Genomic DNA, 14,045 nt, shown 5'->3' with positions numbered 1-14,045 from the left:
TTTTCACCATTGAATTTCATTTTGTTAGATAGCACCCAGTGTTCAAGTCTGTCCAGATCCTCCTGTATCCTAAGCCTGTCTTCTGGAGTGTTGGCTATTCCTGCCAGCTTGGTATCATCTGCAAATTTGATGAATTCCCCATCTATCCTCTTGTCCAGATCGTTGATGAAGATGTTGAAGAGCACTGGGCCTAGAACAGAGCCCTGGGACACCCCACTACACACTTCTATCATAACTTGTTCATTTCTGGGCTGATTGTGGTACCATCTATGGATAATTCAATATACACCTGGCAGAATGCCCATCAGACTATGAGAACACAGGGGAGAGAGCAAGATAGTTAAGGGGGAAAACAGACAATGGAAAAATGGGATAGGAAAGACTATAGAGGGAATAAAGGGGGGGGGGAATAAAAAGAAACAAAAAGCAATTATTTCTGACTGTTATATTAAGAAAAAACTTTAATATATATTGTGTATATTATTATATTTAATTTTAATATATATTATGTATTCTATATATGTAATATTAAATATGATGCAATATAATTATTATATTTAATATTAATATTAAACACTTATATATTAAACATTTATGTCTCTGTGTGTTTGTGTTTCACATATATATAATACAGGTAGTCTTCAACATACAACCATTCGTTATAATTTGTGACTTATGATGGTTTCTCACACTTATCATCATTGCAGCATCCCCATCGTCCCGGGATCAAAATTCAGACCTTCACAAGCGACTCATGTTTATGACAGTTGCAGTATACCTGGGGTCATGTAATCATCTTTTACGACCTTCTGACAAGCAAAGTCAATGAGAAAGCCAGATTCACTTAACAACCATATTACTAACTTAACAACTGTAGTGATTCACTTAACAATTGTGATAAGAAAGGTTGTAAAATAGGACAAAACTCACTTAACAAATGTCTCCCTTAGCAACAGAAATTTTGGGCTCAGTTGTGGTCGTATGTCGAGGACTATATATAATGTATATATAATGGGAAACAGGTCTGCTACAAAAGGATTCTTGAGTCCACTGGGGAAACAACAGAAAGAGATTCTGAGTAACTACATTTAATTTACCCCAGTTGTGAGTTGAGCTGGAGAATTGCTTTGCTCGATTTCTAAGAGTCTGTTACACTACCTTAGAGCGATGATGATCTTCCCAGGAATACAAATGGTTCACACTTTCTGCCTTTTCCAGCTTTGCAGCACATCACAGCAGGTGTTCAGCTCCTTCACATATACCTACCAGAATGTGTTCTTCCTTTGTAGCTGGAATGCTGGTGTCGTCCAGCTAATCCAGCTACTGGAAAGCCCATAGGGGAAACCAAGTAAAAGGAGAGGAAGGAGAGCCTTATACTGACACCTAGAAGATTCTCTTTTGCATAAGACACAGGTACTTAATCTGCCATGAGCTATTCCTAGGAAAAATCTACAAGGAGCACACGTGCCAAAGCTGACTTGCTTTCTTCATTGCCTGCATCAACTTCCAGCTTGCAGTTTGTCAAACAGAAATGGGCGGGGGGGGGGGGGAGGTGTTGGTAAATTCCTAGGGTGGGGGGAGGCTAAGGAATGCATGAGAGCCTTCTGCTGCCAGAGAGGAGATACCCACCAAGGCCAAGTTCTCAGAGCTACCACCTAGAGTAGAATGTTTTCCCAAAATAAAAGCATTGAGTGTAATTGGTGGACATTGAACTGTGGGCAGCTCAGAGGTGAAAAGGGGGTTTTACCCATGTGGGTTTTCACAGAAAAACCTCAGAGATGACTTTGCTTAAGCTGTGCCTAAATGGATTTTTCCATAAAGCTTTACTCTTGGTAGTTCCTAGGTGTCAGGAGTTTCTTTTCTTGGATGTGCCAAATGGGACAGTTGACAACATGTGTCACGTAGAATGGAAATGCATGGAGAATGTTAGAGGATCCACCAATTGATTTTACAGCTCAGAGTGAAGATATACATAGATTGATTTTTAAGGCTCCCTCCTAATCAAATGACTTTGCATAGGACTAAAAATATCAAAATAACAAATCCATAAAAATCATTTTTATTTTAAATTAGCAATTAGACAATTAACTATAAAACACTCATAAACTTGGTGGCACAGTGGTTAGAACGTAATATTGCAGGTTGACTTTTCCCACTGCCAGGAGTTTGATCCTGACTGGCTCAAGGTTGACACAGCCTTCCATCCTTTGGAGGTCAGTAAAATGAGGGGCCCAGATAGTTGGGAGCAATATGCTGACTCTATAAACCACACAGAGAAGGCTGTAAAGCACTGTGAAGTGGTATATAAGTCTACATGCTATTGCTAAACACGAACCCATGATCTCTTGACCTTGTGCCTAGAGAAAAAAGAGATCTTCAGAGGAGAGCCTAACACTTTGTCATCAAGTACACAGAAAGAAGAATAGTTGAGAATACAGTGAATCATTTATAGCAAAGAACATTCCACTTTTATATTTCAGAAAAAAAAATTACAGATTAACTACAAAACCATGGCTCTTCTAAATTAGGAAAGCTGTTGCTTTTTTTAAACAAAAAAAAATCTAGTTATTTTGACCCAGGTTCTTCTCCAAGAACTTCTTAAGGCATCCTTGACCTCTTTGTTTCTAAGGCTATAAATCAAAGGGTTCAGTAAGGGGATAACAATTGTGTAGAAAACAGCAAGAATTTTGTCACTCATATCTTGATGAGGTGATCTGTTGCTAGATTTTGGTTGGAAGTGTAAAATAAGGATTGCCCCATGGAAGATGGTGACTACAGTGAGGTGTGAAGTGCAAGTGGAGAAAGCTTTGATCCTGCCTGCGGCAGAGTGAATTCCTATTACAATGTTGGTGAGAATGTATACATAAGAAATTGCTACACTCAGGATGGTGATTACTTCTACAAGCCCAGCTACATAAAAGATCAGAAGTTCATTGATGTAAGTATCAGAACACGAAAGTGATAGCAGTGCAGTGATGTCACAAAAAAAGTGATCGATAACTGAACCACAAAATGAGAGTTGGAAAGTAAAAATAGTATGTATAAGAGAATGAAAAAGACCAAGAACATAGGAACTTGCCACCAGAAGAATACAGACCTTGGGAGACATGAGGACAGGATACAGCAAGGGTTTGCAGATAGCTACATACCGGTCATAAGCCATTGCAGCAAGGAGAAAACACTCTGCACTCCCTAGACCTATAAAAAAGTACATCTGTATTGCACATTCAGTATAGGAAATTGAGTTTTTATCTGCCAAAAAGTTCACTAACATCTTTGGAGCAAACACAGAAGAGAAGCATGCATCCAGAATGGATAAGCTGCTGAGAAAGAAATACATAGGGGTATGGAGACAGGCACTGGTTCCTATTAAAGCAACTATTCCTAGATTTTCAATCAAAGTAGTTACATAAATGAGAAAGAATATTAAAAAGAGGATGATCTGCATTTTAGGACTGCTTGTTAAACCTACAAATATGAAGTCCTTGACGACTGTGGTGGTGTTTTCTTCAAACATCATGTCCAGATTTTTTCCCCTATATCTGCAAAAATCCAAAGCATAGATAAGGAAAAGCAACTTTTTTTTTTGTACAACACAAAATGAATGTATAGAGTTTATTGCCATCAGTGAGTAAAGATAATTGAATAAGGTGATAGAAATCTTTTGGCAATAAATCTTCCCAAATGAATAACTATGTTAGTTTACTGCTTGCAGGCAGCAAAACCAATAAGTAATTTTGAACTAGCTTAAGAATTTAACAATTGTAACCTTCTCGGTATATACTGCTATAAATATTTATACAACCTCCAGTTATTCAATACTGTGTCACCTGGGTCTCCCTCCTTATCTGCTCCTTCTTCCATCTAAATTGATGTTAACTATCTTTTAACCGTATTCTCTTTTCAGCCAATCATAAAAAGTTCCCCAGATTTCATAGTAGTCTGACTCTGTTTTATCTTTAATTGTCATTGTTAGTCTATTCATTTCTGCACATTCCAGTATTTTCCCAATCATCTCTCCCTCGGAGGGGGGGGGGCTTTCAGTGCTTTCCAATTTTGTGCAAACACAATCCTGGCTGCCGTAATTATATGAATAATTAAATATGTTTTCTCTTTATTGTATTTCCCTGGTAGAATACCCAACAGGAATATTTCTGGTCTTAGTTCTATACGTTGTTGTATCATCTTTTCTATCCATGTTCTAATTATATTCCAATATGTTTAGCTTCTACACACGTCCACCACATATGGTAGAAGGAACCTGGTATCTGGTGATATTTCCAACATTTCATAGATCTGTCCTTAAACATTTTAGCTAATCTTTCTGGAGACATGTGCCATCTGTAAAACATTTTATACATATTTTCTTTATATGCAGTCACCATTGTCAATTTATAGTTTCTTTTCCGTAGTTGCTGCCATCTATTTAATTCAATTGTGTATCCAAAATTCCTTGTCTATTTTATCATTGTCTCTTTCACTTGTTCCTCCTCTAACTCCATATGTAATAGATAACTGTATATTTGTTAATCCATTTTTCTTCCGCTCCTGTGAGTATTTCATCTAACTCTGTTGTCCCCAAATTAACACCATCCATTTTAACATCTTTTTCATATCTAGATTGTATTTGCGTTCTCATGTACCAATCCATCTTTATTCTTTGTTCTTCTAATTGTTGTTTGGTTTTCAACTCCCCCATATCTGCTAGTAAGTCTTTATATCTTATAATGTTTCCCATGTTAAACATATTGGGGTGTATTAGCGCCTCCATAGTTGAGAGCCAATTTGGAATCTTCAAATAATGCTTTCTCTTTACTTTCTCCCAGACCACAAATAACGAATTCCTTATATGGTATCTCTGGAAATAGCTATGTATTCTGTTTTTTCCATACGATATGGAAGCATGCCATCCCAACTGTAAATCATGTCCCTCTAATGTCAGTAATCTTGTATTCCTCAGTAAGATCCATTCTCTCATTCATGATAATGCTGCAGCCTGATAAATAGAAGTATTAATGTAAGAGAAAATTAATCTTATTGTATATAATACAGATAGGGAAATTTGGAGAGAGGAGTTGCTCGGACATTACCCCTGAATTGTATCTGAAGAGGGATGAGAGGGAAGAAAGGAGAGGAGAGAGAAAAGAGTAAAGGAGGGGAGAAGGAAGTAGGAAGGTTGGAGGAGAAGAGGAGAAGTGGGGAGAAAGGGGAGGAGAGTGGTGAAGGAAAGAAAGGGAGAAAGAAGGTAGAGAAGAAGGAGTGTGGATACAGTGAAAGGGGAAATGGGCGAGCAACACCAAAAGCCATGTGTATGTATTTATTTCATTTTATTAAAAGTATCTTATATATGAATGTTAAAAGAATGTATGTTAACATCTGATAAATATCACGGTATATGTATGGGGGAGAGTTTGGAAAAATAAAAAAAATTATTTAAAAAAAAAAAAATTAACAATTGTATTTAATGTACAACCTGATCTGCCTCAGAATTAAATACTCCTGGAGCAAATTTATATTATATGATTGAATAAATATACAGGACTGTTGGTTAATGCTTAAAAATAATCTTGGACTATTATTGGCATGATGCTATCCCTTAAGTTTATGGCGCTGTATTCATCCTGCTATTTAATACAAAACCAACCCTAACCCTAATACAACACTATCTATAGTTTTAGAAAGAGAAGCAAAATTAAGAGATGTTTAGTTTAACACACAGTCATCAAATTAATAGATATTTGCATCCACGTTTTTTCATCTATTTTCATAATTTTCTGAATAAGCAACTCAATGTGTTCAGATTTATTTCTGAGCAAAACTGAAAGGTAATAGTCGGTAATTAGAAAAGCCAAGAATAAGCCTGAAACACATGATCATTTATATATGTACGCACAAACATTTTTAAAGTTACTGGAATTTCTTTAAATTTCTAAAATGTAAGCAAAATATCACCATTAAATAAAGACATCCCGGTAGAGATGATCTTCTATCATTGAACAATTACAATTTCCTTAGTTTCAAAAAATGGCAGATTTTAATGACAAAATAAAATCTGTTGCAGGTGAACTACAACCTGATAACACCTTTTGTTTGCAGAATGAATACGTTCTGGGGACCAGAAATCCAGCTACATGCAATACTTATATTTGATTTCTGCATTTCCCCCCACTACCATCTCCAAATATTTTCTGGGTTTTTAAAAAAAAATTAGTTATACTATTGCACTGCTTTTGTTTTTAGAACTGAATAAGAAGAATAAGAAAAACAAGACTTTGTATAAAATTCAGAACTTTTCTTGCGCCCATCCATCTCCATGCTTGACAGCTATTCAGAACACGTGCTGGATTGAAAACAGAATGAAAAACAAGGGCAAAGGGGAAGACCCTGACTGGAAATGGAAAGGGAAGAAAATGGATATTTTAAATGAAGTAGTTCTGGGAAAAATCAATGGAACTGGATTGTACATAGCCTAACTAATCATTTTAACCCCCCATATCATACTGTTGTAAAACAAGATGACTTGTTGTATAATAGTTATTTAAAGTTGTTCTACCCCTTTAAGTAATTTATTTCAGGTTAACAGCTAAAATAACCAAAACTAACATAGTATAAAGCAAATATTTACTTACCTTGGAAACAATCCTTGTAGAAATTTAATATAATTCACAGTTGGAGTAAGAAGAAAGAGACACTCAATTCTCTTATGCTTTAAAAACCAAATTGTATTGACAGGTTTTCTAGGCAGCAGCCTTTTTTCCCCAGCTGTATAATGGTTTGTTTAATAATAATAATAATGGCAGTAAAAATCATAAGTTTTGGTCAATTTTATTTGCAGAATCTAATGCGAGCAATAACTGTATTTTAATAATCAATCCCATGATTAATTATATTATTTAAATACCAAAACGACTGCTTTATTTTCTTCATTAATCTGCCTGACCACATGTGGTTCCTAACGCTTATGCTCAACTGTTTTAAGTTCACAGCTGGTTTCTAATTTTCAATCCCTGCTTTTTTGCAGTTTTTAGCATAAACAGAAAAAGTTTGCTGATCTGAATTAGTATGATATGTCCTTGCATAAGTCTCTGAAGCAACTTAGAGAAGTTAAAAGGAATTTAATTTATTCCCTTCTGAATTTTTAAACCATTCTGAGGTCCCCTACAAAGTTTGTATTTCAGCAGAATATTGATTTAGTTACTTGATTTCTTACCTACATTTCCTCCAAAAGCTGAAGGCAGCATACTTTTCATAAAATCATACATTTTGGATTACTATGATTTATGCACCTGCTAAATCAGAAGTGCTTGGTCTGCCTTTTTTCATAAATGTATGTCAAAATGCACATAAGTGGTATGTCAAAATGCACATAAGTGGTATCTTTTTTCTATTTCTTTTTTATTTTTATTTTATTCCTTACCACCCACTCTTCCACCCACCCACCCCCAACCCCCCTCCCCTCACTTCCCAGAGCAGAATACAGGGTTATTAATGACAAAGTTGACAATAAAAAAGAAAAAGAAAAAGAAAAAAGAGAAAAAAATATCATACTTAACCTTTAACTCCAATAACATCATAAACAAATCTCTATAACATTTACTATAAAATTCACTCATAAAGTAAATGAAACTTTATAGTTCCATACTTTTTCTGAATATAATCTATCCATCTTCTCCATACAATAATATATCTTTCTTGTGTATAATCCTTCAAATAAGCAGAAATTTTTGCCATTTCTGCAAAACTAGAAACTTTAAATATCCATTCTTCTAAGGTAGGCAAGGAATCTTTCTTCCAATATGAACCTACTATTAACCTTGCTGCAGTTAATAAATTCAACATTAAAGTAGTTTCTTTGTCATTTAGACCCACAAAAATACCCAATAAAAATAGTTGAGGAGTAAACTTTATCTTCTTTCTAAAAATCTTTTGAATGTTCCACCAAATCATAATCCAAAAAGCCTTTACCTTTTTGCAATTCCACCAAATGTGAAAATATGTCGCATTCTTATTGCCACATCTCCAACATTTGGGCTGTATGTTAGGATACATACAAGATAATTTTTTAGGATCTAAGTGCCATCTGTAAAACATTTTATAAAAATTTTCTCTCAAATTTTGAGCTTGTGTAAATTTAACATTTCTAGTCCAAATTGTCTCCCATAAATCCAATGAAATCGGTTCCTGTATATTTTGAGCCCATTTAATCATACAGTCTTTAACCAATTCTGTTTCCGAGTCTAACTCTAATAAAACATTGTAAATTCTTTTTATATGGGCCTGACTCTGATTTTTAATCTGAATAACCAATTGTTTATCTTCTAATGTTATTCCCTCTTTCTTATCTACAGTCCACCTGTCCACCATTTGTAAATATTGAAACCATGACTGTAGAATATTTTCTTGCCTTAATACATCTAGCGATTTTAAATGCCAATCCAAACCTGACCAAATTAATAATTTTTATATGAAATTCTATCAAAGTTCATCCCCTTGGAGGTTCCCTCAATTGCATATCTGGGAATCCCCCAGATAGGTATTTTATAATTTAACCTATAATAATACTTTTTCCAAACATGAAGTAAGGCATTCCTCAGAATATGTGACTTAAAAATTCGGTCGACTTTCTTATTAAAAATTAAGTATGCATGCCAACCGTACATTAAATCCCAGCCTTCCAGAAAAAGAATATCCTTATTTGTTAAATTAAGCCAATCACTTATCTAAGTTAAAGCAGCTGCATCATAATATAATTTCAAATTAGGTGCCTTAAGTCCTCCTCTTTCTCGGGCGTCTTGCAAAATCTTAAACTTAACCCTTGGTTTTTTTCCAAGCCCAAATAAAATTGTTAATACTCTTCTGCCATTCCTCCAAGTTTCCCTCTTTTTTTAAAAATAGGTATCATCTGGAACAAGAAAAGAAACTTTGATAGAACATTCATTTTTACAGCTGAAATTCTCCCCAACAATGACAATTGCAATTTTTTCCAATCCTTTAAATCCTTTTGTACTTTTGCCCATAATGGTTCATAATTGTTCTTATACAATTTCCCATTTGAAGCAGTTAAATATACTCCCAAGTATTTAACCTTTTTTACCATCTGAAAACCTGTAGCTTTAATCAGACTTTCCCTATCCTTAACTGACATATTCTTAGGTAATATCTTAGTCTTGTAATTGTTAACTTTAAAACTAGAAACATTCCCATACTGTGTTATAAGTTCTAATAAGCAATCAATTGTTTGATTCGGTTGTTCCAAAATTAAAACCAAATCATCCGCAAAAGCCCGCAGTTTATATTCATTCTTCCTTATCTTTATACCCTTGACTACCGTTGATTCTCGAATCTGGATCAACAAAATTTCCAACATTAAAACAAATAACAATGGAGATAATGGGCATCCTTGTCTTGTCCCTTTTTCAATATTAAAAGTCTCAGTCAGTCCCCCATTTACAACAATTTGTTCAGATTGTTGCTGATATATAGCTTTAAGTGCATATAAAAACTTATCCCCAAAATTCATTTTCTCTACCAATGAAAATAAAAATTGCCAATCTAGTTGATCAAAGGCTTTTTAAGCATCCAAAAATATAAAAGCCACAGGAATCTGATTATTCTTATCCAAATACTCAATTAAGTTTATGATTTGTCTTACATTATATTTCATATATTGCCCTGTTATAAATCCTGATTGATCACTATGAATCAAATCCTTCATAACCTGCATTAATCTATTTGCCAAAATTTTAGTGAAAATCTTATAATCAACATTTAACAATGATATTGGCCTATAATTCTTGGGCTCTGTGAGATCTTGATCCTCCTTTGGAATCAGTGATATAAAAGCTCTTTTCCAAGAAGGAGGAACTTGTGCTCCCAACAAAATACTATTAAAAAGCTCCTTTAATGGCTCCATCATTTCTTCAGATAAAATCTTATAGTATGTCAATCCATCTGTTCCTGGAGACTTTCCCACCTTTAACTGCTTAATAGCTAAACCAATTTCCTCCACAGTAATTAAACAATTCATCCCATTTTGTTGTTCCTCAGAAAGTTTAGGAAAATGTGCTGATTGTAAATATTTATCTATATCCAATCCCTTTATATTGTCACTTGAATATAATTTTGTATAAAAATCTAAAAAACTCTTTTTAATCAAATTTTGCTGAAAAACCTCAGTACCTTTATATTTTACTTTCTCTATAATCCTAGCTTTCTGTTTCTTTCGTAACTGATAAGCCAACCACCTCCCAGGCTTATTTGCATTACAAAAAGTATTATGTCTCATATAAGACAGATTGGTAGCCACCTGATCTGCCAACAACATATTAAATTGTTCCCTAAGCATCTTTATTGAAGCCTTTAAGTTATTATCAGTTGGATTAAGAATAAGCGCTTCTTCTTTTAATTTAATCTCTTCTTCTATTTCTCTACGTCTTTGTAACCTTTTGTCCCTAGAAACTTTATTTAAATGAATCAAGATTCCCCTCATATACGCCTTACTGGCATCCCAAACCATGGGCATCGATGTACCCTTGTTCATGTTTAAAGCAAAAAACTCCTTTAAATGCTCTTTACATTTTTGTACAAACTCTTCCCGAGTAAACAAATTTTCGTTCAGTCTCCAGGGTCTTCTATTCCCATCTTCCAAATGTAACTCCATCCACACCGGACTATGATCTGACAAGGTCCTGGGGAAGATTTTTACCTTCCTCACCCTAGAAAAGAAATCACTAGTAATCAAAAAAAAGTCAATCCTTGAAAATGACTGATGTCTATCCGAATAAAAAGTGAAGTCTCTATCACTTATGTTCCTTTCTCGCCAAATGTCAATAGGCTCCAACTCTTCTTTCAAATCAAAGAAAGTTTTGGGTAATTTAGTTTGAGTAAAAGTTTTAGAAGAACTCTTTTTATCTATAGTTGAGTCTAAAACTCCATTCCAATCACCCATCAAAATTACAGATTTGTAATCCAACTGAGATATCTTCCTATGCAAAAACTTATAAAATTGATTCTGTTGTTGATTAGGAGCATATAGTCCAACAATAAGAACTTTCTTGCCTTGTATTGGTAATTCCACAAAGACATATCTTCCTTCACGGTCAGCCTCAATTAGTTTAGGTGAAAAAATTTTCTTCACATAAATTACAACACCCTCTTTTTTCCCTGGAGCTGGAGCCATAAAATGTGATCCCAAACGAGAGTTTATCAAAAATTTTGAGTCCTTTGAAGTTATATGAGTCTCTTGCAAACATATCAAATCATTATTATGTTGTTTCAAATAATGAAAAATCTTTCTCCGTTTCTGTGATGAATTTAAGCCATTAACATTCCAGGTCAAGAACTTGGCCATCTCCACCGGCCTGGAGCCTCTGGAGCATGGCCTGTAGATCAACTGTCAACGATCTTTTAGGTCTTGCCCCTCCCACAGGCTCTGTAGTAACCATTCCTTCTACCTTATCACCACTCTTCTGCTGCTGCTCTTTTTCTTTACATTTGTGGGCAGTTCGTGTCATCCTTTGATCTTTTATCTCAAGGTTCTGTACAGCTTATTCCATAACCATCATTGAAGAGGCTCCTGCCATAACAGGCTCTTCAATTATCCTTGTTTGTGAAGGTGAAGACGATCTTGCCTTTAAAATAGAATGATAAAAATCTCTTGCCTTTGAGACTGTAGTTAATCTATGACGTGTCCCATCATAATTCACTACTATTCCTCTTGGAATCTCCCATCTGAACTGAATTTGACGATGTTTTAACTCATCAGACAGAAAAGTAAAGTCTTTTCTGCCTCTTAGAATCTTGGGAGGTATTTCTTTTAAAATTATCACGTCTTGATCTGCAATTTGAAACTTCTGTTTATAAAAAGCCTGTATAATTTCATTACGAATAAATCTTCTAGAAAAATAAATAACCACATCTCTTGGTAGGTTTCTCTGTCTAGCAACCCATGAGTTGACTCTAAAAAATTTTTCTATCTCATTCCCAATTATTTCAGGTCTCCATTCAAGATTAATAGCAATATCTTTCACAATAAGCTTCTTTAAGTCCTTCTGAAAATTTTCTCTCAATCCTCTGATACGCAATGCAAACTCCATCTCTCTGTATTGTGAAATAATTTGTTCATCCTGTGTAATTTCTATCTTATTCTCCACCTCCTCCATTCTAGATTCCAATCTTGTTGCATTTTTGGTAATCTCCTCCATTTTGTCATCAATTCTTTCAATATGCAGAGCAAGACCTTGAAATGCAAATAGGATGTCCTCCCTGACTTGCTTGTTTTTTTTTCTCCAGTAGTTCTTCTGTAATAGCCCTCTCTGCAATTATAAGATCTTTTACTTCCTCTTTAATATCCAAAGCATTCTTTTTTAGAGCTTCTTGTAAGTCTTTAAGAGAAATTGCAGGAGGAGGGGAGGGTGGGGGTGATTTTGGTTTCTGAGAAACAGGCTGAGACATTGGAGAGGAGATGGAAGCTTTAGGAGCAGGGAGCAAACGTTTTGAAGCCATTCTCTTAAATACAAAAGAACAAAATTCTTGCCTATAAAATCACAGTTCTTTAAATAGTAACAAAAAAAAGAAAGAAAGAAAAAGAGAAAGAGAAAAAAGAAACCAAGTTCTTGCCTCTATATTTAAAACATTGATCTATGTCCAACTTTTAACTTTGTTGCTAAATCAAACAAGAAAGACGGTCACCATTTTGCCTTTCACTTTCCCTTTCTTCAAAAGGGAAAGTAAACAATAAAAAGAGGAGAAGATACTTGCTGGAGTTAAAGTCACAATCAATCTTAAACGCAGTTTCTCCTTGTCTGCTCCATCTGCATTTAAGTACTCACAAGCCTCCCAAAAAAGCAGATGTGGGAGCGGCGCCTTGCTTCATCCTAAAGCTTCGGGACAAAGACGTCCTGGAGTGCGGAGATGGCTCAGACTCTGAGGGAGCTCTACCCTCCAATCCCTGAAATTATGGGGATCCAGGGGAGCTCTTACCTCTACCTGAGCAGCATTTCTCCTCTCTTTCTCCCAGAGAGGAGATTCAAACCGCAGGACAGCTGATTGTAAAAATCCTGCGGCTTTTACACAACCCAGGATCAAGCAGCCATCGTAGCTGCTTGATCCACAGGAAGTCCTCTTTTTTCTATTTCTTTTTAAATTTGGTTTTAGAAATTAGTTTTTCTTTTTTATTTGACTTCCCTGCATAGTTAGACATTTTGCAATAATAATTATAACAGGGCTGCAAGCGTAAGTGTTGTATATATATATATATATATATATATATATATATATATATATATATATATACGTAGGTCTTTGGTTGTTCGGGTTTTCTCCTGCGTAAAATTGGAAGTGTCTTGGCGACGTTTCGATGAAGTCCCATTCGTCATCTTCAGGCTGGTGTTTTCAGCTTCGTGCTTCGAGCAGCAATGTGTGGTCTTAGCTGTTTCTTCCTTTTAACTGCCAGTGGGGGTATGAACTGATTGGGTGGGAGCTTGGCTGTGTTCTGATTGGGTGGAGGTGTGTTCTGATTGGTTAGGGGGTTGGCTGTGCTCTGATTGGCTGGGGGGTTGGCTGTGCTCTGATTGGCTGGGGGGTTGGCTGTGCTCTGATTGGCTGGGGGAGTGTTCTGTTTGGTTGTGCTCAGGTTAGTCTGAGTTGCAGAGGGGTTTGAGATTTTGGGCTGCCTGGCTATTTTTTGGCTTCGCGTTCGTGGTCGTGCTTCCTCTTCATGGAGGGTGTCAGTTTGCTTCATGTATGGATTGGGGGGGTTTAAAGTGGCTAATGATGCAGCTGTGGTCTGGCTTCTGGGTTGTGGTCGTGCCTCATCATCAGTGTGGCTTTGGGTTTGTTTTTTGCGTGGATGTGTGGTGGTGACATCCTGTGTGGTTTTTGTGAGTGTGGGTCTGGTATCATTTTTTGTGTTAGGGAGTCGTTTGTCAATAAGGGCGGGTTTCCAAATGGCTGGTAGGCGGGAGGTATCATCTCGCTTGTTCATGCTGTGTGGGTGTTTTTCTATCTCGATGGCTTCTCTGATTATTCTGTTATTAAAATGTTCA

At 35.6% G+C, this 14,045-nt stretch overlaps 1 protein-coding gene across 2 annotated transcripts; it reads right to left on the bottom strand.

Moving 5' to 3' along the window:
- Positions 1-2,043: 2,043 nt before the first annotated feature.
- On the bottom strand, positions 2,044-7,051 carry LOC120306995 (olfactory receptor 1102-like). 2 transcript variants are annotated; one of them, XM_039341127.1, is made up of 3 exons: positions 6,630-7,051; positions 3,098-3,542; positions 2,044-2,357 (listed from the first exon to the last, which is right to left on the bottom strand). In XM_039341127.1, exons 2-3 carry the CDS (start codon positions 3,518-3,520, stop codon positions 2,100-2,102), a joined length of 681 nt encoding a protein of 226 aa, XP_039197061.1. In that variant the 5' UTR covers positions 3,521-3,542; positions 6,630-7,051; the 3' UTR covers positions 2,044-2,099. The 2 variants fall into 2 exon arrangements, with proteins under 2 accessions (XP_039197061.1, XP_039197060.1); XM_039341126.1 differs by having other exon boundaries at positions 2,235-3,542.
- Positions 7,052-14,045: the final 6,994 nt, after the last annotated feature.

Source organism: Crotalus tigris, unplaced genomic scaffold, assembly GCF_016545835.1.
Source record: "Crotalus tigris isolate CLP2741 ecotype Arizona unplaced genomic scaffold, ASM1654583v1 scf7180000017764.6130737, whole genome shotgun sequence".
NCBI lineage: Eukaryota > Metazoa > Chordata > Lepidosauria > Squamata > Viperidae > Crotalus > Crotalus tigris.
The sequence above is the reverse complement of the archived record's forward strand: the minus strand, read 5'-3'. Positions and strand labels throughout refer to the sequence as shown.

Bases quoted from the DNA above. Each gene is read 5' to 3' on its own strand.
- LOC120306995 (XM_039341126.1), bottom strand. From the start codon at position 3,520: ATGATGTTTGAAGAAAACACCACCACAGTCGTCAAGGACTTCATATTT.